Below are 26878 nucleotides of genomic sequence, written 5' to 3' on the forward strand. Positions count from 1 at the left end.
AAGCTAAAATGAAGACATTTTTTAAAAGGACAGCAACTTTATTAAAAGAAACCAACCACTGACGGAAACCCATCGTCGTGAATAATCACCGAGTTTACTTAGGCCTTATTGCTAAACCTCTTCTTACCGCAGCTGTTGGTTGAAGAAATGTAAAGAAAGGTAAAATGACGCCCCCTACTGGAGCTGAAGTGATTCTGTTGCAATAATGTCGGCAGTATCTGGATTAAAAAAAGTATTTATTTACGGTAAATTATAATTCACTGAGAGCAGGTAATATGGTCAGTAGGCTACATAAACATCCCTTGTAAAATGGGAAATCGGCTGAATAAACTTTTGCTTTTTAAAAACGTTATTTTTGAAGAACAGCAAATAAAACAGATATATACAGTTGTTACAATAAGTATTGAATTCACCATTTTCTCAGAAAACATAATGACTCCAGAATCACACAGAGATTCTTGACTTGATTCCTTGTTGTTTGACTCCTGGAGTCAAGTTCAAATGCAATGGCTTCAGATCAACTGCCTTGATATTCTAACAGCAAAGTTGGTAATTTAGCGATAAGAATACATTTGAAATTCTTGGTAAGTAGTACACTATTAAGGCTGAAGTACACTTCACATTAAACTCTTTGTGATGGTCGGTGTATTGTGTGTGAGGCAAATCTGGCATTCATCATCAAATTTGGCATGGAGGTCACACTAGGTATTCAATGATTAAGGTAAAGCTGAACGTCTGTATGCATATATAATAAGAGTCTTCTGTGGATCCTCACCTGATGCATCTCTTCTTCACAAAAACTATAATATACAGCATTCAATGTTTTTGATTTGATCCATGTCTGGCAGCGAAAATTCATCAACACTGTGAGGAGGAAGCAGAAGAGAAAAAAACAAAAATTTCCTTGGAGCAAAATTCTAATGATTTACAGTACCATATATTTATAAAAAACTAACTTTTGACAATAACATTTAAATAAATCCCTGTGATCATATTAATTACTGATTCTACATTCTTGTCCACATATTTTCCTTGAACACTTGTTAAACAATTCCATGCTGTTACTCCGATTGAGAAACACAAACTAATGAGTCAAGGCTTGGCTGAACACAAAGAGTAAATTAATGTTGACTTAAATTAAAGTGTTTAGGGGTATATGCAAACAGTGTGACATGAACTACTGGGTGTTGAGAAACAGTATACTGTCACTCAGCCCTGTTGAACTTTTCCTTTCAAACAAAAAAGTACTTAATTTGAAGAATATCAGATTAAGTGTGCATTTTTTAGTGAAAGTAAAAAGAGTCCAGAAGAGCGAGAGACATTGCTGATGTGCTGCTGTGTGTTTTCTACAGTCTGTCCAAGGCTATTTCAGACTGTAATGATTCACTGCTGAAGCCATTAAGGGCCTACTCACACTATACTATCCAAATCGTGCCCAGGCTCATTTCTTGATTAGTTTGATAGTGTGAGTGCTCTGAATCGGGCTCAAGCGTGGTTCAGTTGGCCAGTCCTGGCCCGGTTGGAAGAGGTGTGCCAGAGGTTCACTTGTAGTGTGAGTGCAGCACGCCTGAGGCCGAAACTGAAGGCGTGACGTCACTTTTAGGGGACTGTTTTATATGGATTTATTAATCATTCTTAATTTTCAATTGAACACAACCTGTCATAGTTTATTAAAGGCACAAATAGGGGACAATCGCGCTTTGGCATGGTTCAAGGCAACTGTGCCTAATATGAGTGCGCCCTAATAAAGCAGCTTTTGCTGAATAAAGTTCCTACTTGCAGCTTTTCTGCTCCTTCTCTTCAACTTTTGCAGACACACTGCACACTTTGTGCTCAGACAAACCCTTTGTTTAAATAAAACTTAATAATATAATAATTTTCAACACAGTGTGTGTTGTTTACTGACCTCAGTTCGCAGTTTGAGCCTCGTACCACATCATTGAGCTCCTGCTTGGAGTCTCCAATGTGATTGTACCTCAGATAAAGCTCTTTTAGAAACTGCAGAGCTTTTGTGTTCATCAAACACTGAGTTAAAGAAGAAACATCTGTGATGCCACAGTCATTTAGTCTAGAAAAAGGCAAACAGACAGAAAGGAAGAAATCATGTATATCAGATGTTTAATGCAGGAGTGTCAAACTCATTTCTGGACTCTCAGCCCTGCAGAGTTTATGCCTTCACACAGGGCCAGCGCGTCCATAGAGGCACCCGAGGCACCTGCTTGGGGCAGAAGTAAAAATCAGCTTTAATAATAGGGGGGCATCATTCCCGTGACACTCCCCTCCCCAGTCCTCGCTGTCGTACGCAGAATTATACCCCGTCTCTCGTTTTCACTTTCGGTTTGAGGGCGGCATGATCATCGTTTGCCTGGGGCGCCAGTTCAGCTAGCTCCGGTCCTGCCTTCACATGCAATCAGATTTATCGTAAATATGAATTTCATCCCTGCTGAAAAATCCAGCTTAAACCAGCCCTGGTTTTAAAGGGGTTTTAGCCATTTCCAGGCTGGTTTTAAGCCATTTCCAGCCTGCTCTTAGCTGGTCAGGCTGGAAAATGACCAGCTAAAACCAGCTTGACCAGCCTAGCCAGGCTGAGAGCTCAGCCAAAACCAGCTATGTCCAGCTAAAACCAGGCTGGTCAAGTTGATTTAAGCTGGTTTTTCCAGCCTGACAAGCTAAGACCAAGCTGGAAATGGCCTAAATTCCTCTAAAACCAGGCAGGTTGACCAGCTAAAACCAGCTTAGGCTGATTTAAGCTGGATTTTTCAGCAGGGATGTCAGAAACTGAACATTATTGATCTCTCAAACCAATTGTATCCCTGGGATACTCTCTAAAATAACATTGTGGGGTTTTTGTAACATATTAACAATTAACAAATATTAATTATGTGTAGCATGTTGTTAAAGCCGGGGTCATGGTGACGCAGTGAGTACCACGATCGCCTCACAGCAAGGAGGTCGCTGGTTGGAGCCTCGGCTGGGTCAGTTGGCATTTCTGTGTGGAGTTTGCATGTACTCCCTGTGATCACGTGGTTTTCCTCCCAGTGCAAAGACAAGCACTATAGGTGAATTGATTAAACTAAATTGGTCGTAGTGTCGGAGTGTGAAAATGGGTTTTTTCCAGTACTGGGTTGCAGCTAATAGAGCATCCGCTACGTAAAACATGTGCTGGATAAGTTGGCCATTCATTCCACTGAGGCAACCCCAGATTAATAAAAGGACTAAGCCGAAAAGAAAATAAATGAATGTTTAGAATTGTCCACCATATCATCACCATGTAAGGGCATAGGAATCAGAGGTAAGATGGTGTGATTGGATATTGGGCATGGTGGATGGTTACACTTTGTTGTTCTGGTTCATTTATTTCTCTGCTGGAAATTAGACGTAAATTTAGAAATTGCTTGGAAGCAAATCTTTGCACTTAAACAAAATTATGAAATTAAATATGAAATGGATGCCTCGGATGGAGTAGAGTGCATAGAAAACAACCAACGTTTCCTGAATCCATGGCCGAATTGACTGCCTTTTACACGTGATCACATCCACAAAACCTTGTTCATAGCAGGTGTCCTAAGACAAAGACTCAAAACTCTGAAGGTGTTCATGATCCCATTTAAGAAAAAGCAATAAAATACTCCTATAGCCTTGTGAAGGATAAAAGAACATGTGAATGTTTCTCACCTCAGTGTCTCCAGTTTACAGTGTGAATCCTTCAGGACGTCACATAAGAGATTCACTCCGGTGTTTCTTATTTGATTCTTACTGATGTCCAGTTCCCTCAGGTGTGATGGGTTTGATTTGAGAGCTGAAGTCAGGATCACACACTGTTCCTCTGTAATACTGCAACGAGATAGACTGAAGACAGAAAGAGAAAAGACAATGAGGGGATTTGTGTGAAGGTCACGTTTGAGTTAAACAAATGATTGTTGAACAAATCAAATCATGAAAACATAACATGAATGAACAAACCAAGAGAGCAGTATTCGAGGGCACAAGTTATAATCCAAGTCTGGAGTTGTTCTTAAGTGATAAGTGAAATTATATGTATATACAGTTAAAGTCTGAATTATTAGTCCCCTGTTTATTTTTTCCCCAATTTCTGTTTAACAGAAGATTTTTTTCAACACATTTCTAAATATAATAGCTTTAATAACTCATCTCTAATAACTGATTTATTTTATCTTTGCCATGATGACAGTAAATAATATTTGACTTGATATTTTTCAAGACACTTCTATACAGCTTAAAGTGACATTTAAAGATTAACTAGGTTAATTAGGTTAACTAGGCAGGTTAGGGTAATTAGACAAGGCATTGTATAACGATGGTTTGTTATGTAGACTATCAAAACAATATAGCTTAAAGAGGCTAATAATTTTGACCTTAAAACGGTTCTTAAAAAATTTAAAACTGCTTTTATTCTAGCCGAAATAAAGCAAATAAGACTTTCTCCAGAAGCAAAAATTTTATCAGACATACTGTGGAAATTTCCTTGCTCTGTTAAACATCATTTGGGAAATATTTTAAAAGAAAAAACAATCAAAGGGGGGCTAATAATTCTGACTTCTAACTATATATATTAATTCATTTTCTTTTTTTGGCACACACTACATGCTGATCAATTCTGAAAACCAGACTAAACACTTCTGTCCATCGCCTAAAATTCACCAGTTGTCTAGTATAAATGAAACACAGTCAGAATAATCTTTTTTGCTAATTTTTTTTAACTGTTCTCATGTTTGCTCTTGATTAGCTGTTGAACAGTTGTCAGATTTCAGCATTTGAATAATTTTAAGAACGTTTATTAATGCTGTGACTTGATTTCTGTTGTCTGAGAATAAATAAACATCAATAATCTCTCAGTATCTTCTGTACAGTATAATGATACTAACTGTAGTTTCTCCAGCTTGAATTGTTGCTTCATTAATAATTCACTGAGGTTTTTCACTCCGAAGTCTCCTAGTTTATTCTCACTGAGGGTCAGTTCTCTCAGGTGTGATGGGTTTGATTTCAGAGCTGAAGTCAGGATCACACACTGTTCCTCTGTAATACTGCATTTATTCAGCCTGAAGACAGAATGAGAAAAGACAATGACTTAAGTTAATGTGTGAGTTAAAACAAAATTATCACTGAATACTTTATATCATTTTAAACGAAGTACTGAAAAAGCATTATTACCATTATTACCCATTTAATTTTTATAGTTGAATTTAATTGTTCACCCTACATGCAGATCTCATGAGAAATCCTGAAAATCAGACTAAACACTTCCGTCCATCACTAGAAATTCACTAGTTGTCCAGTATACAGTGCATCCGGAAAGTAATCATAGCGCTTCACTTTTCCCACATTTGTTACAGCCTTATTCAAAAATGGATTAAATTCATTTATTTCCTCAAAATTCTATACACAATACCCCATAATGACAAAGTGAAAAAAAGAGTTTTTGAAATTGTGGCAAATATATAAAAATAAAAAACCTGAAAAATCACATGTACATCAGTATTCACAGCCTTTGCCGTGCTCTAAACTGAGCTCTGGTACATTCTGTTTCCACTGATCATTCTTGAGATGTTTCAGCAGCTTAATTGGAGTTCACCTGTGGTCAATTCAGTTGATTGGACATGACTTGAAAAGGCATACACAAGGTCCCAGGGTTGATAGTGCATGTCAAAGCACAAACCAAGCATGAAGACAAAGGAATTGTCTGTGGACCTCCAGTACAGGATTGTCTCGAGGCACAAGGCTGGGGAAGCCTTTTCTTTTCTGCTGCTCTGAAAGTTCCAATGTGCACAGTGGCCTCCATCATCCGTAAGTGAAAGATGTTTGGAAGCACCAGGACTCCCTAATCTCTAATCTCTCAGTATCTGCACAGTATAATGATACTAACCATAGTGTCTCCAGCTTGAATTGTGTCTCCATCAGTAAATCACTGAGGTTTTTCACTCCAGAATCTCCTAGATCATTCAGACCGAGGTTCAGTTCTCTCAGGTGTGATGGGTTTGATTTCAGACCTGAGGTCAGGATCACACACTGTTCCTCTGTAAGACTGCATTTAAAAAGTCTGAAGATAGAAAGAGAAAAGACAATGACTGAGATACCTGTTCAGTTAATATGTCAGTTAAAACAAAATTATCACTGAGTAATTATGGATTTATTTAATTTTAAACTAAATTAAGTACTGAACTAAAGTCGCTGGAAATTCACCATTTGTTCAGTATAAATTAAACACTGTCAGAATAATCTTTATAACTCAGTTTTCTAGTCTGGTCTCACATTTATTCTTGTTTAGGAGTGAATATTTTTGTCACATTTCAGCATTTGAAAAATTTTATAACAAGAAATTTTACTAATGCTGTGGCTTGATTCCTGTTGTCTGAATATAATCTTAATTCGAACAGTATCTGCTGTACAGTATGATCTTTATAATACTGTAGTGATGATACTAACTGCAGTTTCTCCAGCTTGGATTGTGGATTCATAAGTAAATCACTGAGGTTTTTCGCTCCAGAGTCACCAGGTATACTCAGACTGAGGTTCAGTTCTCTCAGGTGTGATGGGTTTGATTTCAGAGCTGAAGTCAGGATCTCACACGGTTCCTCTGTAATACTGCAAAAACACAAACTGAAGACAGAAAGGACAATGACTGAGATTCAAGTTAAGTTCATGTGTTAAATGCATAACTATTAGACAAAGTATCCAACAGAGCAGAAAAATCATGGAAACATACACTCAATAAATGATTATATATAAAATATAAAACAGTTTAGTGTTTGCACTCATTATTAATGAGCTGAACTCAAAACTTCATTCATTCATTCATTTTCTTTTCGGCTTAGTCCCTTTATTAATCTGGGGTAGCCACAGTGGAATGAACCTCCAACTTATTCAGCACAATTTTTACGCAGCGGATGCCCTTCCATCTCTCGTCATCTCTCCGATGACATACACACTCACTCACACTCATACACTACGGACAATTTAGCTTACCCAATTCACCTGTACCGCATGTCTTTGGACTGTGGGGGAAATCGGAGCACCCGGAGGAAACTAACATGCAAACTCCACACAGAAATGCCAACTGACTCAGCCAAGGCTCGAACCAGTGACCTTCTTGCTGTGATGCGATCGCGCTACCCACAGCACCACCGTGACGTCCATTTGCAAAATTATAAACATAAAAGTTTGAACACTAAAGCAAATCTCAGGAAAAATCATACAAATCAGACTAGAAAAACATTACAATATTCATCCAGTGTGAATATAATTCTGTCAAAATAATCACTAATAGTCCCTGTCAAATAATACTCACTTTTATCAGTGAAAGTTTCAGATTGCAGCATTTGAAATAATTTTATAGCAAGAAAGTTGATACATTTGGACTCGAATCAAGTTGTCTTAAAATCAACTTTAATCTCAAAATACCTGTTGTACAGTATAATGATACTAACTTTAGTTTCTCCAGCTTTATTTGTGGCTCCATCAGTAAATCACCGAGGATTTTCACCCCAGAGTCTCCAGGTCCATTCCACATCAGGATCAGTTCTCTCAGGTGTGATGGGTTTAATTTCAGAGCTGAAGTCAGGCTCTCCCACTGTTCATCTGTAAAACTGCATCCACCCACCCTGAAGACAGAAAAAGACAATTATCAGATCTATGCAGATCGCTTATCTGCAAGTTTTCCTAATAAACAAACACTGATAGCGGTGACATACAGGTGCAGGTAACAGACACTGTCCATTTAAATATACTACAGACACTGTAACAATACAAAGGCTGAAATTGAAAATCAATTAATCTACATTACAGGAAATGTTCATGCTCATGACAGTAGAAGATTGTAAATGTTACAGTAAAAACTTGCTTTTATGATAACTGTAATAAATGTAATGTGAACAGGATGCTGACAAGGAAGTGCGGATCCAAATGCAGGTTTATTGAGGATGGTCAAGCAAGTATTTTATGTATTTTAATAGTGTTACTGTTTATGGTGTAGTCTAGATAAGATACAGCTTCGGATACCCCATCAATCTAGCATCATTTTTATAACACTGTATAACAATAATTAATGTTTTACAGTAGTGTGATAGTTGGGTTTAGGTAGACGTTAATAAAATACAATAAATGGGAAATTTAATGAATAATATAAATAATTCTCGTTAACTTCCGGTTGCAATCGTATCTAACCTAGAAACAACCCTGACCAAAACAAGACATATTTATTGACAAATTGTTCGTTCAGACCAGTGTTAAAACAAAACACAATACAAGAAGAGAACATTTCAAACCTAACATCTATAGCTGCATCACCCTGGGTTCGAACCCATCATCTCAGCATGCTAGTCGGGAACTTTCACAGCTCCACTAAATCACTTGAAGGTTCAACTCTACAATGTGAGGTTTAATACCTCAGTTTGCTCAACTGTTTTTGATGAAGCTGTTCTAGTGCAATACATGAAGAATGACCACTATGTGTCACTGTAGAGAAAGGTTTCTAAACGTTTTGAAGCTTCGACACGTTTGCTTCGACTGTTTCAGTGTTTCATGAGGCCTCGCTTTGCCCACCACTAGCAATAGGTCAGTACAGGTAGGCAGCAGACAACATAAACAAACAAACAAACAAACAAAGCGAGGGTCAAAAACACCGCAAAGCAAGACAAGGGAACCGCGTCATAATGTTCACAAACTGTTTACAAGACATACTGATGTTAGTAGTGGTGAGCAAAGCGAGGCTTCATGAAACGGTCGGTGAAAATGTGTCGAAGCTTCGAAACGTTTCGAAACCCCACTCTACGGTGACACCTAGTGGTCATTTTTTATATATTGCACTGAAATAGCTTCAGCAAAGAACAGTTGAGTGAACTGAGGTATTAAACCCCACTTTGTAAGATAGGATCTGCAAGCGATTTAGTGGAGCGGTTAGGGTTCCTGACTACCGTGTGGAGATACTGGGTTCGAATCCAAACTGATGAAGCTATTTTGAAATGCTTTAATATCAGTTTGAAATGCTTTGTTCTTGTATCGTTTTGTTTCAACATTGGTCTGACATTCGAATAAACACTTTGTGAATAAATATGTCTTGTGTTGGTCATAAAACAGGGTTGTTGCTAGATCAGACATGGTTGTGGCCAGAAGTTAACAATAATTATTTATATTATTCAATAAATTTCCCATTGTATTTTATTAACATCTACCCAAACCCTAAACCCAACCATCACAGTACTGTAAAATATTCATTATTGATTTACAGTGTTACAAAAATGTTGCTAAATTGATAGCGTATCAGCAGCTGTATCCTATCTAGACTACACTATAAAACAGTAACATTATTAAAATACATAAAATCATGAATTCAGAGTATTTGTACAAGTCGGGATTCGAACCCAAAAGTAATTTGAAGCTCAGTAACCACATGCACACACACGTTCCGCTAGGCTATATGAGACAGAAGAATTTTCAGACCCTGTTTGTCAAACGCAGATTCGCCAGGTCCCGAAGCGCTTCTGAACTGATCGATACTTTGAATTGTTTTAGTCACGCGACCAGGTGTTTCGAAACACTTTAGTCACATGACCTGGGTGTTTCGGATCATGCTTCGGTGCAGTGTTTCGAAACACTTGCACTTCGGGATCTCGATACTGTGTCGAAACGTCAGTTTCACGTCAGCCATCCCTAGATGTTAGTGAGAGTGCTCTCTTTATAGACTGATTTCACGCGACCGCCATTTTTAAAAGCGAAATCGAGGCTGCGGTGGGAAGAAACCTGGAAGTATCATTGGAAGCTACATTGGAACGTTGTGTACTTCGCTGTATATCTTATCAGCGAAGATAAAGTGACACAAATTTATCATTTCACCGCCTTCCAAGTGACCCGAAGGTCCGTTCTGTATAAATGGTGAAAATAAAGGCATATCAGAGCTCATTTTCAGCTAAGTTAAGGGAAATGGCACTAGTTAGCTAACATTTTCTTTTCCAAACACACATTTTAGACACCATTTATCAAACTCGAGTTAATGAACTGATTCTTTCACTATATTAGACTTGTCGCGATACTGAATTAAAACAAAAACTGTCAATTTCCCGCTAACATTTAAGCCACTGTTGATGGCTTTCTTAAAACAGCGCTGATTTGCCATTGTGTCATGTGCTCAACAGAAATGCTTGTGATTGGCCGAGAAGGTCATCAGTTCACCCTCCGCTGTTTACCGAGCACAAACACAGACGAGCCGAGCGATCTGCTTGATGACTCGACTGGTCCTCACGGCTGCTTCGCACCCCAGTCTCCATGTATCTGTGTTTGCACTGGGTGAAGAGCGGTAAACGGAGTGCAAACACAGATACACTGAAGAGTGAAGTGAAGATCATTCGAGTCATCCGCGCTCAGCGGCGTATCAATGTTAGTGGGAAATAGACGGTTTTAAAACTTCAGTACCAGGACAACACTATTACAGACAACACGAGGGTGTGCTACAGAGGACTGCAGTGTTTTATCACTCACCGGGTTACATAGGTTGAAGCAGGAAAGCATCCCCACGGTGTTTAACTGGTGCTATGAACTGAAGCCTAGGAGGACACTTGAGCGTATTACTCTTACAGAGATTGTGATGTTGTTTGATGCCAAATTGCTTTTTAATTGTTTAAATTAAACTTACTGAATGATATTAAAGTGATGTTTACACCATTTCTGCATTTTGAAATCTTGGTAACAGCTGGAGGTTTGTAGTCCACAGCATGTTACTGCAATGTTTACAGTGCTGGCCCTATACTTCCGGGTTTCTTCCCACCGCAGCCTCGCTTTAGATCTTTAAAATGGCGGCCGCGTGAAATAAGCGTATAGTCCGGGTAATGGATGAATTATGAGCTTCAGCTGTGTCTGTGTGAGTGTGTGTGTAATCAATGGAATGAGTAACCGGTGTGAGTGAGCGCTGCATGACAGGATTTGTAGTCCATATAATGGCAAATTTGTAGTTCTTTATTGTATTAGAAATTTGAGCTGATTTGATTTTGTAGCTGTTTCAGTGCCTGTGCCTTTAATGCAAATAAGCTGCTTCTCCCCACCCACCATTCCCACATCAAAACTATTGTAGCTAAACTTTAAATTTAACCATTAATTATTTAACTAACCTTTAATTATTGACAAACATGACTTGCTTGGTGAACTTTTTAAAGCTTGATGCCAACTTGAAATTGTTTTAATTGCCTGTTTAACACATTGATTTCCTGTAATGCTCAAAAATGAACTGTTTGACTGACTATATTCAGCTACAGTAAAAGCACTACTAAAACAGCACTATTAACATGTTGACTATGTAAGATACTCACAAAAGCTGGTTCACTCTACAATGTTTATCCTGCAGTAGAGCAGCGAGGTGCTTCACTTGTGTGTCTTCTATTTCATGTATAAAAGGATGGTTACTTGTGGATTGGAAATCATTCAGATTTAGTGTTTTTAGGAGTAACGGGTTTTTACCCACAACCCCAGTCACAAACTGACAGGATTCTTCTGCAGCAGGACTCAAAAACCTGAAGACAGAGAAAATCAAGCAGGAGTCAGTTCAGTGCTGAACATTTATTAGGTTACAAAACAGACTGATTAAATAAACTTCATTACGATTCTGATGATTCTTTGCACTGGCTTCGTATAAAATTGTATTGACTACCTACAAAGCCCTGAACAGCTTAGTTCCCCAGTTTTTGAGGGAGCTATTGGTGTATTACAGCCAATCATGTCGACTACGCTCAATTAATTCTGGACAATTGATTATTCTCAGAATATCAAAATCAACTGTAGGCGGTAGATCTTTCTCATATCTGACACCTCGCCATCGAACGACATCCTCGCTTATGTTAGTCTGTTTTTATTATTTATTATTTCCATAATCCTGGACCAGGCCGTATCCTGGGCAACTGCTGTGGTGGTCATGGAGGAGTGGAGAGCATGAGACTAATTCCAGTGACAGACAACTCTTCGCATTGATCCTGAAAGGTCAACCTGTACACCAGCTTGTGACCTCTCCCACCTGCAGCTTCTTCACGACGAAAGATGAATTGAATTGAATGATACGCTCTAGTTACTTTAATAGTTAAGGTCATGCACACTCAAACTAAAATTTTTGTTAGAACTCTTCGCTTGTTAAAAAATAAAACATTTCCACATCACATTGTGTCAATCGTGTTTAAAGCCATTAAAACATTCCTTGGTTATGAAATCTTTTGAATTGGGTTCAATTTAGTTCAGTTTTTTACAGATGTTTTGACAGTTGTATAAGGGAAAGCCAAAATCTGGAATGCTGTCAATTGCAGCAAAGAGCACAAGTGAACTCTATTTCATCTACATAACCAGGCAGTGGAATGGGTGAACACAATATGTCCTCTTTTAAAAAAAAAAAATTTCAAGAAGAGAGAGAAGAAAGCGTCACTGCTTGAGTTGACGTCGAATTACTTTGCAATTTTATTTGGAATGGATCGCTTAATATGCATCAGACTTGATGTTCAAGGTTTTAGTGTGTTACAAATGCCTTTATGTATTTTAGGGATGTCCCGATTAGGTTTTTTCGCTCTCGAGTCCGAGTCATTTGATTTTGAGTATTAAAACCGAAACCCACATTTGGAGGCGTCATACATTAAAAAAAAAGAATAAAGAAGAGCGAAGAATCAGATCCAGGATGATCCTTATTTTTTATTTAATTCACCTGATTTTAACATTCAACTCTGTTAACAAACAGAGCACTTCTGTGAGGTAGCTTGAACAAATTAAGTAATAAATAACATAAATTTCTTACTTTTGGACTTTAGTGCAACAGTAAATATAAAAAAAAAAATCTAAAATAAAAACAAATAGCACTTCAATTTAAAATACCTGGCAGGCAATTGAAAGTTTACATATCTCACAGTTTGCTATGGAAATGTTGTCATCATCAACTTTAAAATACCTCCAAACTGCAGACATACTCTCGCTTTCCGCTTTAAACTGCTTCCGTGTTCTACTTTGCCGGCATTTAACCAATAGCATCTCTGCAACAAAGAGATGTCATGCCGCACGTGATGCTGTTTCTGTGTGAAGTCAAGAAAGAGGTCTAACTCTGTGCCACCGCATAACTATAGATGTGTTAAAAAACAAAGAGTATGATCGGTAGGTAACGTCCGATTCCGATCGAGTCTGAAACCGCATGATCGGGCCCTTTTTCCGATCACATGATCGGATCTGGACATACCTAATGCATTTACACACTGAAGCGAATGACCTATACAGCTTTATTTTACTTTTCCTTGAGCAAGAATGAAGTCAACCTTCTGTCATACACCAAGAGTATGGCATTTGGCAGTGGAGACACAAGACTGATCAAGGTGACCATACCATACCGTACCATATTAAACCCAAGTCTACCACTAAGTGGAAATGAGGCATTAAGGGATAGTTCACCCAAAGAATTTTAAATTCTGTCATAGTTTACTAATGCTCTGGTTGTTCCAGTCCTGTATATATTTCTTATTAGTTATTTGGAGAATCCCAGTACCAGCTATCCCAAAAGTTATTTGGGGAACCCTAGTACCAAACCCAAGATGAGTGAAAGGATTTTGAGATATGTATGGTACTGACCCTTCAGGCACAGGACGTCAACATGATGTCATATTGACATTGTACCCCAACATTGTGGGGACGTTGAATTTTGTTTGGAAATGAAAATCGGGTTGACGTCAGAACCCAACGCCAGGCTGACGTCAATGCTCAACGTCCAACCTAAAATCAACCAAATATCAATGTCTAATCATGTGACACTATGACATCTATCAGACTTTGGATTTTGGTCACTTTCCAATGCAATCTAGAATCAACCAAATATCAACGTAATTTGACGTCATTATTGGACGTCAAAATAACGTTGTCCTTAGACGCTGGCTAGACATTGAATTTTGGTCACCCGACATCACGACCTAAATCTAACCTAATATTAACGTCTTATGATGTTGTGTGCCTGCTGGGGACATTCTTCCAAATATCTTTAGCTAACACTTTAGAGTCTATTTGAGCTGTGACTCAATTATTCACTGCCTCGTTCATTACCTCAGTGTTTTCAGCGTACAGTTTGGATCCTGCAGTAAATCATCAAGCTCCTTCACTCCTGATTCTCCAGGATCATTTCCTCTGAGGTCAAGCTCTAGTAGATGTGAAGGATTTGATCTCAGAGCTGAAGCCAGAGCTTTATAACCTTCTTCTGTAATATTGCAGTCTGAAAGTCTAAAACAGGAAAAAAATAAGTGTAGCAGCAACTGAATATGAAGCCAAACAAAAGGCCCAGATACCTACAAACTATCTACACAACTGGTCAAATTTAGTCAATTTAATTTTGTTAAAAAAAAAAGTAGAGCTGAAGTAAAGTAAACAGCATTCAAGATTAAAAATTTGCCTACTAATACTGCAGTTTGAAGGCTCAGAATCAAAAGATAGACATAGTATTCATCCCATTAACCAGTTATTCATACACTTGTGAATCTGGAAGTATTCAACTGAACACTATTAAACACTAATAAATTAACACTATTAATAAAATATGAATAACACATGTATAATTATGATGATTATTGTCATGTGAACCCAATTAGAATTACATTTTTGGAAATGAGGATATTTGACAAGGTATATCCTTCTACTGACAAAGACATAACAACTAGAACTTACCTCAGTATCTCCAATTCACACTTCATATCCTTCAGTCCAGTACAGAGCAGTTTCACTCCTGAATCCTTCAGATTATTATCACTCATGTTCAGCTCTTTAAGACTAGTATCTGATTCAAGAACTGTAGCCAAAGCGGAACAGCTTCTCTCTGTTAAGTTACAATCATTTAACCTACAAAGGGAAAGTTACATCACAGAATTAGGTGGAACAAATTCAACAAAATTTTACTTTGTATTCATGGACTTACAGAGCTCTTTTGGATGTTTTTATGACTGCTGATAGTCTGATGAGACACTCGTCTGATTTATTGAATTTCTGAAGCTCAAACTCCTCCATCTCTTCATCTGATGTCAACAACACAAAGGCCAAAGCAGACCATTGGGCAGAAGAAAAGTCAGCAGATGAGAGACTTCCTTTGCTAAGGTGAGTCTGAATATCTTTGACCAGAGTTTGATCGTTCAGTTCACTTAGACAGTAGAACAGATTGATGGATCTCTCTGGAGAAAGATTCAATTCAAACTTCTGCTTGATATACTGAAGTATTTCCTCTGTTCTTTGGTCATCTTGGTCTTGTTGTGTTAATAGACCTCGTAAGAGTCGTCGATTGGACTGGAGTGAAAGACCAAGAAGGAAGCGAAGGAAAAGGTCCAGGTGTCCATTGTCACTCTCAAGTGCCTTGTCTACAGCAGTCTTCAGCAAATCAATCATGGACTCATTTCTGTTTTTAGAGTCTTGATCAAACACACTTTTCTTGTTGATGTCTAGAATCAGATGTGCATAAAGGGCTGCAATAAACTCTTGAATGCTCAAGTGAACAAAGCAGTACATGGTGCCAAGAATGATCCCTGTTTCCTTCTTAAAGATCTGGGTACACATGCCTGAGTAAACTGAGGCCTTATAGACGTCAATACCACAGGCTTCCAGGTCTGTGTCATAGAAGATCAGGTTGCCATTTAGTAGCTGATGAAATGCCAGTTTCCCCAGTGAAAGGATGGTGTCTTTATCCCAGGAAACATCTGGTGTGTTTTCTCCATCATACTTTCGTCTGCTCTGCTGGATCTGAAAGCGCAGAAAGTGTGTGTACATCTGTGTCAGAGTCTTGGGAGTGTCTTCAGTGTTTGATTCCTGCAGTGTTTTGGAGGCGTCATCAGCCTGATTGTGTTTCACATCTTTATTTCTCTTCTCCTGTAAAATGTTCTGGAGAACAGTGGCTGAAATCCAGCAGAAGACTGGGATGTGGCACATGATGAAGAGACTCTTTGATTGTTTAATGTGATCAATGATTTCTTTGGCCTGATTCTCATCTGTGAGTCTTTTTCTGAAGTACTCCTCCTTTTGTTCATCATTGAATCCTCGTATCTCTGTCAGCCGCTCAATACAGTCAGGAGGAATCTTACTGGCAGCTGCTGGTCGGCTGGTGATCCAGATGAGAGCAGAAGGAAGCAGATTTCCCTTGATGAGGTTCGTCAGGAGAACATCCAGAGAGACTGGTGATGAAACATCACGACACGTCTCATTACCAGCAAAGTTCAGAGGAAGACGACATTCATCCAATCCATCAAGGATGAACAGGACTTTGAATCGATTCCTTCTTGTAAGGTTCAGTCCTTTTGTCTCTGGGAAAAACTGAGTTATAAGCTCCATCAAACTGAGCTTTTCTTTCTCCTTTAAGTTCATCTCTCTGAATGGAAGAGGAAATATGAAGCTGATCTCTTGATTTTCTTTTCCTTCAGCCCAATCCAGAACAAACTTTTGCACAGAGACTGATTTCCCGATACCAGCAACTCCTTTTGTCAGTACAGTTCTGATCTGCTTGTCTTGTTCAGACGCTTCAAACAAATGTCTGCATTCAACCTGTATCTCTTGAGCTTCATGACGTCTGGAAGCAACTTCAATCTGTCTGACCTCATGTTCAGTATTGACCTGTTCACTGCCACCCTGAGTGATATAGAGATCTGTGTAGATGTTCTTCAGGAGTGTGGAGTCTCCTTGCTGTGCAATTCCTTCAAACACACACTGATACCTTTTCTGTAGGCCACATTTCAGCTGGTGAATGAAGAGCAGCTCGTCTAAATACAAGAAACAAACAACAGACATAAAGCTTAGTGTTATTTTCTCTCCTGCATTTATAAGTGACAATCTGTTAGTGTCTCACCTTCTAGAGTATCTGCAGCTTCATCTTGCTTCATTTCACTCAGGAAGTAGAGTGTGAGATCAAGAGCTGCTTCTTTGATGGTGCATCTGTTCTCATTAAAGTCCTTTACAAAGTCAATTATGTTTTCTTTTTGTAAGATTTTCCTAAACTTTTCTAGCTCATTCTTCAGATAATTCATTATTTGGTTTTCAAGATCCTGCAAACCAAGAAAAAATGAGAAAAAATGTTAAACTTAAACCAAATTATTTATTCATTCATTTTTCTTCAGCTTAGTCCCTAAATTAATCAGGGGTCACCAGAGCGGAATGAACCGCTAACTTATCCAGCATATGTTTTACGCAGCGGATGCCCTTCCAGCTGCAGTACTGGAAAACTTCCATACCCACCCATTCACATACATACACTATGGCCAATTTAGTTGACCCAATTCACCTATACCACATGTCTTTGGACTGTGGGAGAAACCGGAGCACCTGGAGGAAACCCAGAGGAACACGAGGAGAACATGCAAACTCCACACAGAAATGCCAATTGGTCCAGGCGGGAATCGAACCAGCAACCTTCTTGCTGTGAGGTGACAGTGCTAACCACTGAGCCACCGTGTTGCCACAAGATGTTTTTGTGCTGTTATTTCAGTATAACATAATTTTAAAGATTTTTAATGACTTAATATATTGGTATATTTTTTTTTAAACTAGACATAATGCAGAAGTAACACTGAAGCCTTCATTAAGGGTGTGCGTGAATAAAGCCACTGATTGCCAAAGATTTACATTTGCAGACTATTTGTTCACTTTAAAACAAATATTACAACAAATGTAATTCTTTTGTTTATACCAAGCGGCAACCTCCCGCTCTCTCTCGGGAAGCCAATACGGAAGTAGCTGAAACTGCAATTAATCAAAATTCCGCTAGTCCTGGCTCCATAATAGAGCAAATTTTAATTGAGCCCACTGTTAGAATGGCCAACTTTACAGCAGAAAAAAAGGTGTTTACAGCCTGGTACAAAGAACGATTTTGGTTCATATAGCTAATATTACCCTTCATGACAACTGTGAGGGGGGTGAATTTTTTTATAACTCATCCATTTCCTTTATATTAGGTTATATTAAGTTTGCATAATTAAGGGCGTGGCCACTTGAGTGACAGCTAGGTCTCGCTGGTCCCGTCACTTCACCTCAGCTGATTCCGGCAGATTAGCCACTTATCTCGGCATATTCATCGTATTTTTGTTTTGTTTTATGTGGCTTTACACAGTCAGCTGCCTTTTGGAATTATTTCTTACAGTTATCAAATGATATGGGATGCTGTGTGAGGCCATTCACGTGGCCTCGTTTCCCATGTGAGTAAAGTTATATACTTATACACCATCTCTATAAATGTATTTGTTTTATTTAAGATCATTTATCATTAATATTTTTCTTTAGACCCGTAAAGCACTCCAGAATGTGACAGATTGACTAGCTGTAGGCTCTAGAACAGTCATCTGAAGCGTTTTCATCCAGTGTTATGCTAGAGTTCATCAATAGTCTTGCATTTATTAACACACACTATATTTGAAGTGTTTGGAACTAATTCACGTTTTCCTCCTGTAGAAAAACGTCATAAGAGCAATGCTTAGTGGCTCAATGTATTACTACAGTGTTTTTAAAAGTCTAAACACTTTATTGATATAGTGTAAAGCTAAACACATGTGATCAGATCACAAACGAGTCGCAGGTAATAAAGTATCAAGCGTTTCTCCCAAATTAAAGTCTGTCTGCCAGGTCTAAGCAAAGTGCAAGCAGGTCTCTGTAGCTCCGCTCACTCTCCGCCTCTTTGCCCTTGTTTGGTATCCCGCCGTGGGTACAATGACGCGCTAACAAAATGGCGACGGTTGGACGCGCCTACTTGTAGCTTCTTTTGCAGTGTTCAGAAACCTATGGGTGACGTCACGGATGCTACGTCCATATATTTAACAGTCTATGGTTTATACCTGAAAGATCCCCAGAAGACCGTCTTGAAAACCCTTGTGCTTCCTGTGAGTCTGGAAGTCTGAGTCTGATGTCTCATGTTCAAAACTGTAAACAAATACAACAAATTACCTGAATTACTGAAACTCTCACAGAAGCACTTATCAAAAACAAAGGAAAGCATAGGATATTCAAACTGTTCGAGTTTTTGGTCTGGAAACCAAATTTCCTTATGGTATTACAGAAAAGATTGTTTTTTTATGGTTGTCAGGATCACCAGCGATTCAGACTTGCAGATCACTGGTAAACATTCACTTTTACCAGGACTACAATCCTGTCACTATTTGAACTACAAATCCTGTCATGCACCTTACACACACCTGTTCCGGTTCACTGTTGATTACACACACACGCACGCACGCACACACACACACACACACACACACACACACACACACACACACACACACACACACACACACACACACGCACACACACACATACACACACACACACACACAGCTGGGAGCTGGTCAATAACTGATTACTCAGACTTTTTAGACGGCTCACTTTGTCAAACTCATGGCTGAGTCTAGTTGGTTAAGCCCAGTAACATCACAAAATGTTTCCTGTGTCTAGTCTTACTGTTTTCCTTGACCCTTGTCTTATTTCCTGGTTTGTTTGCCTCCTAAATTGACTTTTTGCCTGTGACTTGATTACGCTTCTGGATTGGCCTGTATGTACCCGTTTGCTCCTGGGATTGACCCTTGCCTGTCTGTCCATTCTCTGTTAAATAAAACTGTACAAGGATCCTCAACTCCATTGACCAGCGTCCTTCAGTTACAATGGTATTACAGAAAATACACTAGCAGGTGAATAATGGTACATTTTGTACTGAAAAATGTTGACATTTAATCACTTACGATAATAAAAACCCCTATTATTCAACACTAAATTCTCATAAAATGTCATCAGTCGGCCATATTGGAGAGGAGAACATACAGACATGGACAAAATTGTTGGTAATGAAGAAAGAAAGAGTACTGTGGTCATTGAAATAGTTTGAAACTGAAAAAAATGTATGATTAATCAAAAATAACTGAAAATAAACTAATGAAAATCAGATATTGCTTTGGAATTGAAAAAGGCAAACTAATGTAACTGGCCTGGACAACAATGGAGGGTACCAACTATTTTGTCTACGTCTGTAAATAATACTACGAAATCAACTTTCGGGATTAATTTGTGTTTGTTTGTTTGTTTGTTTTCTTACAGTGATTCATGATGGCATGTTGTGTAATGGTTCTATGAAAAGACTTAATCTTTTAACCAGGCTACTGCTACTCTCCTGCTTACTAAGACCTGCTTACTAAATATGATTTAGCAGCTTCCACACATATTTTCCATGGTTTAAACAGCATAAATAAGCAGAACAATGTATTCAATAGTATATTAAAAAAAGCAATCAATACTGTTGTTTATATTGTTAAATATGGCTGTGCATATGGGCAACTGAAAAATAATGAAACTATTAACAAAATACAATATTCATGACATGTCAGAAAACTCTATCAACAAAATATCAAGATTCTCCAGACAGAGATCAGTGGAGGTCATCAGACATTGTTGTCTGCCATTCATAATCTCAAGTTCCATCACACACTGTACATCACTGTGGAGAAATTAGACAATCAAAAATGTAATGTTAAAGGCATGCAATACCTTTTGCCAGATGATGGTGTTTCCTCGCTGAAGTTTGGGAGATCACCATCTTTTGAGCAGTCGCTCTTCACAAACACAGAGCCGGACACACAGGAGTCTGGTATTATACTGACGACACAAAGAACAGGTGATACTTTACAATAAGTTTGTAATAGCTAATGCATTTACTAAGATGAACAATACATTTACTAGAGTATTTGTTCATGTTAGTTAACATTAGTTCATGTTCAACATTACAGTTCATGTTAACTCATGGTGCATTAAAGGGCACCTATGGTAAAAAATCTACTTTTCAAGCTGTTTGGACAGACATATGTGCATGTATGGTGTAAAGACTGTCATATTGGGGTGATATAAGCACACCCAGTGCTTTTTTTTTCAATTTAACAACATAAAAAACGGTGGACCAATTGGAGCGGTTTTCAAACCGACCGCAACTTTACGTAGGAGTGCGGTCCCCCCGCCCACCAATATTGATTGACAGGCGCGTCATCATATCCTCAGTTTGTTGATTCACGTCCGCCATTTTCAGAGTGAGTCGAAGAAATATCACTAAAGGAACACCCTAGCTCTATTTTTAGATGCAAGGCTCATTGGGCCCAACACAAGATCAATATTCTCCACATCGCTCTAATCGGAATTATTGGTTGTATCTTTAGGTAGGTTTGCAAACATGTGTACTTCTCATTGAGTCTACCTTATACTTCAGCCGTTTGCATTTCTCGCGATCCCAGAAGCTCCCTGTGATCTTAACTAGCATGCGTTTTAGAATTCTAAACATCGGTTTCTATCAGAGTACACTCAAGTCGACGGCTGGGCGCCGCGGACCGCTACAGAAACCTATGTTTATAATTCAAAAATGCGTGGTGCGACGATTCGGGACACTTCATGTTTCTGGTGCGCCACAGAGAGTGTCTGGTGTGCCGTGTCGCGGCTTCGAGTGGCGCATCCGGTGCCTCAGTCAAAGTTAATTCCGTGTGCGTGGTTATTAGTTTCTATGTACAAGCTCGGCACTTGAAACTAGCACACAGTTGGCTGTAAAACTGTACAAAGACACATATGATTTTGTACTCTCTGCTTGGTCTGTGTCCGAGTCGTACATGTACAACTGAATGGTGATCCTCTCACTCCTTCTCCGAGTCTGCCTGTCAGACTCTGTTGAAACGCAGAGCGGGTGAGCTCATGGCCCCGCCCCCTTGTTACGTTGGCGGGAAGCCGAAACTAATTTACATGTGAAGCAACACACCCATAAATCAGCGAACTGTGGACACGCCCCCAACATGACACTTTTTAACACATTATAATAAAAAAAATCTAAACTGTGTTTTAAACTGAACCTAAACTGGCACACTCAGAAGAACCATAATATTAATATTAAATCATAAAAAAAGAGGTAAACTATGTGCCCTTTAACTAATGTTAACAAGCATGAATTTGGATGTTTAAAATGCATTAGTAAATGTTGAACTATGATTAATAAATGCTCAAGAAGCATTGTTCATAACAGAGAGAAATCTGACAACAGGAGTCTAGATTAGAGAACCGGTTTTCTGTCATAACAACTGTCTGAGTGACTTAGTACAGTAATTAATATGTATATATCAATGTTGATGTGTTTGAGCTTGATTTATTAACTCCTTCCCATGCTGTTCATCACTGTGGAGAAATCCCATAATGAATATTTGACACATTAAATACCTTTTAGCAGATGTTTTTTCCACATTGAAGTTCGGGAGATCACCATCTTTTGAGCAGTCGCTCTTCACAGACACACATGAGTCTGATATCACACTGACGACAAAACAAACAGGGTAGCACAATAAGTTTGTATTAGATAATGCATTTACTAACATAAACAAACAATGAATAAACATTTATTACAGTGTTAAGGATAGTTTACATTAGTTAATGTAAATACAGTGCATGTTAACTCATGGAGCATTTACTAATGTTAACAACCATGACTTTGGATGTTAATAATGCATAAGTAAATATTAAACCATGATAATAAATGCTGTATAAGTATTGTCCACAATAATGTCATGTTAGTACATACAAACTTATGAATCTTATTACAAACTGTGATCAAGAACAGAGAGAAATCCGAGTATAGGAGTCTGGATTACATAACAGGCCTTCTGTCATAACAATTCTCTGAGAGACTTAGTACAGTAATGGATATGTATATAACAATATTTGAGCTTGATTTATTAATTGAAGTTTCTGTGGAAAAAAATCCCATAATAAATAATTGACACATTAATTACCTTTTAGCAGATGTCGGTTTTTCCTCAGTGAAGTTCGGGAGATCACCATCTTTTGAGCAGTCGCTCTTCACAGACACAGAGCCGGACACACAGGAGTCTGATATTACACTGAAGACACAAACAACAGAGAGAAAATGACAACAGGAGGAACATTAGACCATAGGAAGACATTTAGAGTGCAAATGATGTGTTCAATTTAAGAATTTAACTCAGTCTAAGAAATTCAGATAAACAAACAGTGAATATGAAATTTTCATTTTCAATCTAGCTGTCACGATCACCAGCGATCATACTCCCAGATCGCTGAATCTCACACACATGGACTACAAATCCGCCATTCATGGACTACATATTCATACATGCACTCCGTTCACACACACACTTGCTTCCCCATTTCCACTGATTGGACTCCCACAGCTGTTGCAGCTTCCGGACTGATTGCAAACACCATTTAAATCACACACTCTCTCACTTCCATTGTCGAGTCTTGTTATCTGTATAGTGACACTACAACGCGTTTTCCTAGTCTAGTCTTCCTCCGTGTTTTGATCTTTGCCTGGTTTCCCTTTCTCCTTGTTTGCCGCCTGTCTACCGACCTCTCGCCTGTGACTGATTACGATTCTGGACTGCCTTCATACATCTGTTTGCACCTGTGTTGACCATTGCCTCCCTGAGTTTGAATAAACCTGCACGTGGATCCTAAACCTCAGTTGTCTCTGTCACTCCCCGTGTTACACTAGCAACAGTTATTTATTTCAAAGCGTGTGGGTTCAAAATCAAGTATGAATAAAATCACATGTACTATAACTTTGCAGTGAGTTCAGTTTTTGTCATCCTTGTATATAAAAATATTTTCTGTAATTTTTAGCTTTGTATATGTGATCCATCACACATATTTATTTACTATTGATGCATCAAATACATTGTTTTATTTGTGACAATTTTTTAATCCTTTAAAATAATTCAAATTAAACACGGCAATCTAAAATATTCAAGAGTTCACAGTTAGTTGATAATTAATTGTAAAGTGTGTTTGGCATACTGTCCCGAGAGAGAGTCCTAAGCTCATAAGGTCCTCGAGCCCGGGGCTTCCTCCCGTTTGCAGGGCGAGAGGGGAGTTTGAGTTTAGGTAGGTCTTGAGAACTCCCCTGCTTGTTAAGGTAAATGGCAGAGTGAGGATTGCTTTGAAGATATACTGCTGATTAAGAGCTCATCTATGGTGCCGATTTGGTTTGGTCAATTTACCTATGTCGCTTGTCTTTGGGAGGAAATCGGGGGGCCCGGGGGAAACCCACATGAGCACAGGGAGAACATGTAAACTACACACAGAAATGTCAATTGGCCTGGTAAAGACCTGAACCAGAGATATTCTTTTTGTGAGGTGACAGTGTTAACCACTGGGCGCCATGCCACCCTTTCAAGGAATAGAAGAGGAGTAGGGGTGGAAGGGGGGATTATTCAACATGAAGATGACTACGGTAAGACACTTATTATTTATAGTGAGTTAGGAACCTGGTGAATTATGCATTAGCTAATGCGGGATTGGCTGTGATTAATCATAAGCATGTGATGCTTTCGAAATGAAGTGTTACAAACTAAAGCTGCGGTCACACCGGGCTTTGTGTGTGTGAAATTCTGTCGTACGAAGCTGCGAAAAGATGCGGGATTAAACAAGATGATTAGACATTAAAAAAAGCGAGCGATTGCTCAATGCTTTAAATTTCTGTCCAGAGAGGTCATGTTTTGATCCTCGATTGGTCTCACGCAGTCAAGTGATGCGATTTCGCAGGTCAGGGTTCACAAAGCTTGAACTTTGCACCGCAGCAACATGCGAAACTTGACGCATGACCTTGCGTTTCCGGTCTGACGCATTCGCGTGCGAATGAATGGAAGTCTATGGGAGGAAAAGCCCAGTGTGACCGTAGCTTAATTTTGAGAGGAGCACATGATATGATTGATCACAGCTGGTCACTCATCTGTAATCATTAGAGAGCCAATCAGATTAATCCAAACTCTCTATAAGTAGCCGGTCTAAAACTACTCCCTTATTCTGAAGGAACACCCCATCTCCCCCATTTTTTCCTCCTTTACCAGGGGGAGCTCTTGAAAACTACCTGATCTCGTACCCACCTACATGCTGATTGACCAGGCAGGAGCCCTGGGCACAATTAACTCTGAGCTCAGGTTTCTCTCCCAGGACAGCCTGCCAAACCTGCTATTATTATCAAGCAATATCTAAGTGTGAACTCTTGAAATTAGTTTATAAACTTCACCTAATAGGATGTTCTGAATGGCTTCACAGCATTTGACATGAAGTAGTGAGAGAAAACACTGAATGTTAAACAAGTTCTATTTGATTATACTTGTATTTTATGAGGTTTCAATCCTGAACCCTCTGTAGTTTAAGGTAGTTCTGTGAAAACCACCATAGTCTCACCTGTGTTTCTCTGAGAGACTCATCTTTCCCTGCTCCTCTGACATGCTTGCAGATCAACAGCTCAACACTGGTGTCTTTGTGTTGCTGAAGACAATCAGATGATCACCGTGAGCTGGACATGAAAATGAGTCTCTGAGATGAAGATCATTACACCTTAGAAGGATAAATTAGGAAGAAGAACAAATAAGAGCTAAAGACAAATGCGGAGTTGAAAAAGCAGTAGAAAATAATAAAACATGCTACAAACATATTGTCATGAAGCTGGTACTAAATTGAGTCAATTCAGAGCACTCATCATAGCATGGTTATATTTACATTTAGGATACAATAATATGCAGATTAATCAATGAGAACAACTGTGTTGCTCAAAGTATATTTTAAATTTCACCTTAAATGGAAAAAAAACGTAAATACATTTTTAGCATTAGGCTATTGGTTTAGCACCACGTTAAATCGCACCGAATGGATCGTCTTCTGTCTGTTTAAACACATCTGAGATACTTCAGAATTGTTGCCACGACATGATTCAGTCTGGACAAAATGCAAGGTTGTCAAAGCAATTTTGATTCATCAGCGCCACCAACTGGACACCAATGTGAAGCACAACACACTCTTCTACTGTTGGTTTATTGGCAAGTAGCAAACTAACTTTTAGGTGCATATCGTTGTCACCTCTGGTGATTCAGTCAAGGCGTACAACATATAATATTATGATCGATACATTTTTAAACAGCTTTAATTTAATATTACCTGACCCTTAATTTACATTTAATAAATTCCTAATTTGTTGCATCACAGGGTATTGTAGAGTTCTCTAAATAATCAATTCCGTTAATTCTTAAACTTAGGTGGACATATTATTAACACATATTCTATGGTTTCCTTTACGTGGCATATTTTTACCCGTTATGTAAACAGTCGACTTAAGTTTAGTGTCTTATTATAGACAGATCATCTCTACTATATCTATAAACACACTTATCTAATACTTGCATATTAGGCTATATAAAGGTCTAGTATCCCACTTTCCTTGCCACTTTTCCTTTTCCTTAGAAAAACTTACTCTTGGAACAGTACACTTTGGACAGACACACTAATTAAAACGAGTACTTAATGATTTTAAAGAATTGCTTACGTTTTATTTTTTCCTGTGAAGAAATGTGTCTAGGTCTCTCCATCCAGCTCACGCACGTTCTGTGATTGTGATTGCATTGATGAGACACATTATTTTAAAAAGCAAACTCAATGTCATTTTCTTTTGGCCTTAATTTATCTATGTAAACAAGACGAGGATCTCACTTTATGCACATGCTGAACGAGCGAGGAAGCGTCAATTAAGCGCAGCTGTGTTTTCCAGTTGCTTTCATTTTCGTCTTCTTCGTGGGTTTTACCAGCGAACATCCGAGCAAGATCCATCTACTGGACTGGAGAAATAATAACTTTCCAATCCAATGTTTTAAACAATGAAACCTAATAAACTTTAGCACCATAGGCGGAGGGTGAACAAACTCCAGGGTAAGGCTAAGATAGGTGCTGCCCTTTAATGCATTTAAAAAGATTAGCGACCGACCAAGAAGAGGTTTCCACAAAAGCACCGCCTATCAAACGTCTTATATTCAACACGCACATTCAATTATTTTATTAGATTCATTTAATTATTATAGTGACTTTC

At 38.6% G+C, this 26878-nt stretch overlaps 2 protein-coding genes across 2 annotated transcripts in view; one reads left to right on the top strand and one right to left on the bottom strand.

Moving 5' to 3' along the window:
• zgc:171686 (uncharacterized protein LOC555931 homolog) overlaps positions 1-12107 on the top strand; it is a 22301-nt gene extending 10194 nt beyond the window's left edge. The window contains exon 8 of the transcript XR_008835796.1: positions 11885-12107. The gene's annotated coding sequence lies outside the window, so the exon portion shown is untranslated. The remainder of the gene's footprint in view (positions 1-11884) is intronic.
• The window catches only part of nlrc7 (NLR family CARD domain containing 7), a 25524-nt gene extending 168 nt beyond the window's left edge, over positions 1-25356 (bottom strand). Inside the window, exons 1-17 of the mRNA XM_056448320.1 lie at positions 25207-25356; positions 22770-22877; positions 22201-22293; positions 20503-20610; positions 18804-18888; positions 16829-17024; positions 14921-16742; positions 14674-14844; positions 14059-14232; positions 11316-11516; positions 7446-7619; positions 6445-6618; positions 5885-6058; positions 4887-5060; positions 3676-3849; positions 1907-2068; positions 1-864 (exon numbers count right to left, since the gene is read on the bottom strand). The exon at positions 1-864 is cut by the window's left edge and continues 168 nt beyond it. Coding sequence (XP_056304295.1) covers positions 801-864; positions 1907-2068; positions 3676-3849; positions 4887-5060; positions 5885-6058; positions 6445-6618; positions 7446-7619; positions 11316-11516; positions 14059-14232; positions 14674-14844; positions 14921-16742; positions 16829-17024; positions 18804-18888; positions 20503-20610; positions 22201-22293; positions 22770-22877; positions 25207-25250 — 4098 coding nt within the window. The 5' untranslated portion in view covers positions 25251-25356 and the 3' untranslated portion in view covers positions 1-800. The remainder of the gene's footprint in view (positions 865-1906; positions 2069-3675; positions 3850-4886; positions 5061-5884; positions 6059-6444; positions 6619-7445; positions 7620-11315; positions 11517-14058; positions 14233-14673; positions 14845-14920; positions 16743-16828; positions 17025-18803; positions 18889-20502; positions 20611-22200; positions 22294-22769; positions 22878-25206) is intronic.
• Positions 25357-26878: the final 1522 nt, after the last annotated feature.

This window comes from Danio aesculapii, chromosome 22 (genome assembly GCF_903798145.1).
Source record: "Danio aesculapii chromosome 22, fDanAes4.1, whole genome shotgun sequence".
In the NCBI taxonomy this organism is placed as follows: Eukaryota; Metazoa; Chordata; class Actinopteri; order Cypriniformes; family Danionidae; genus Danio; species Danio aesculapii.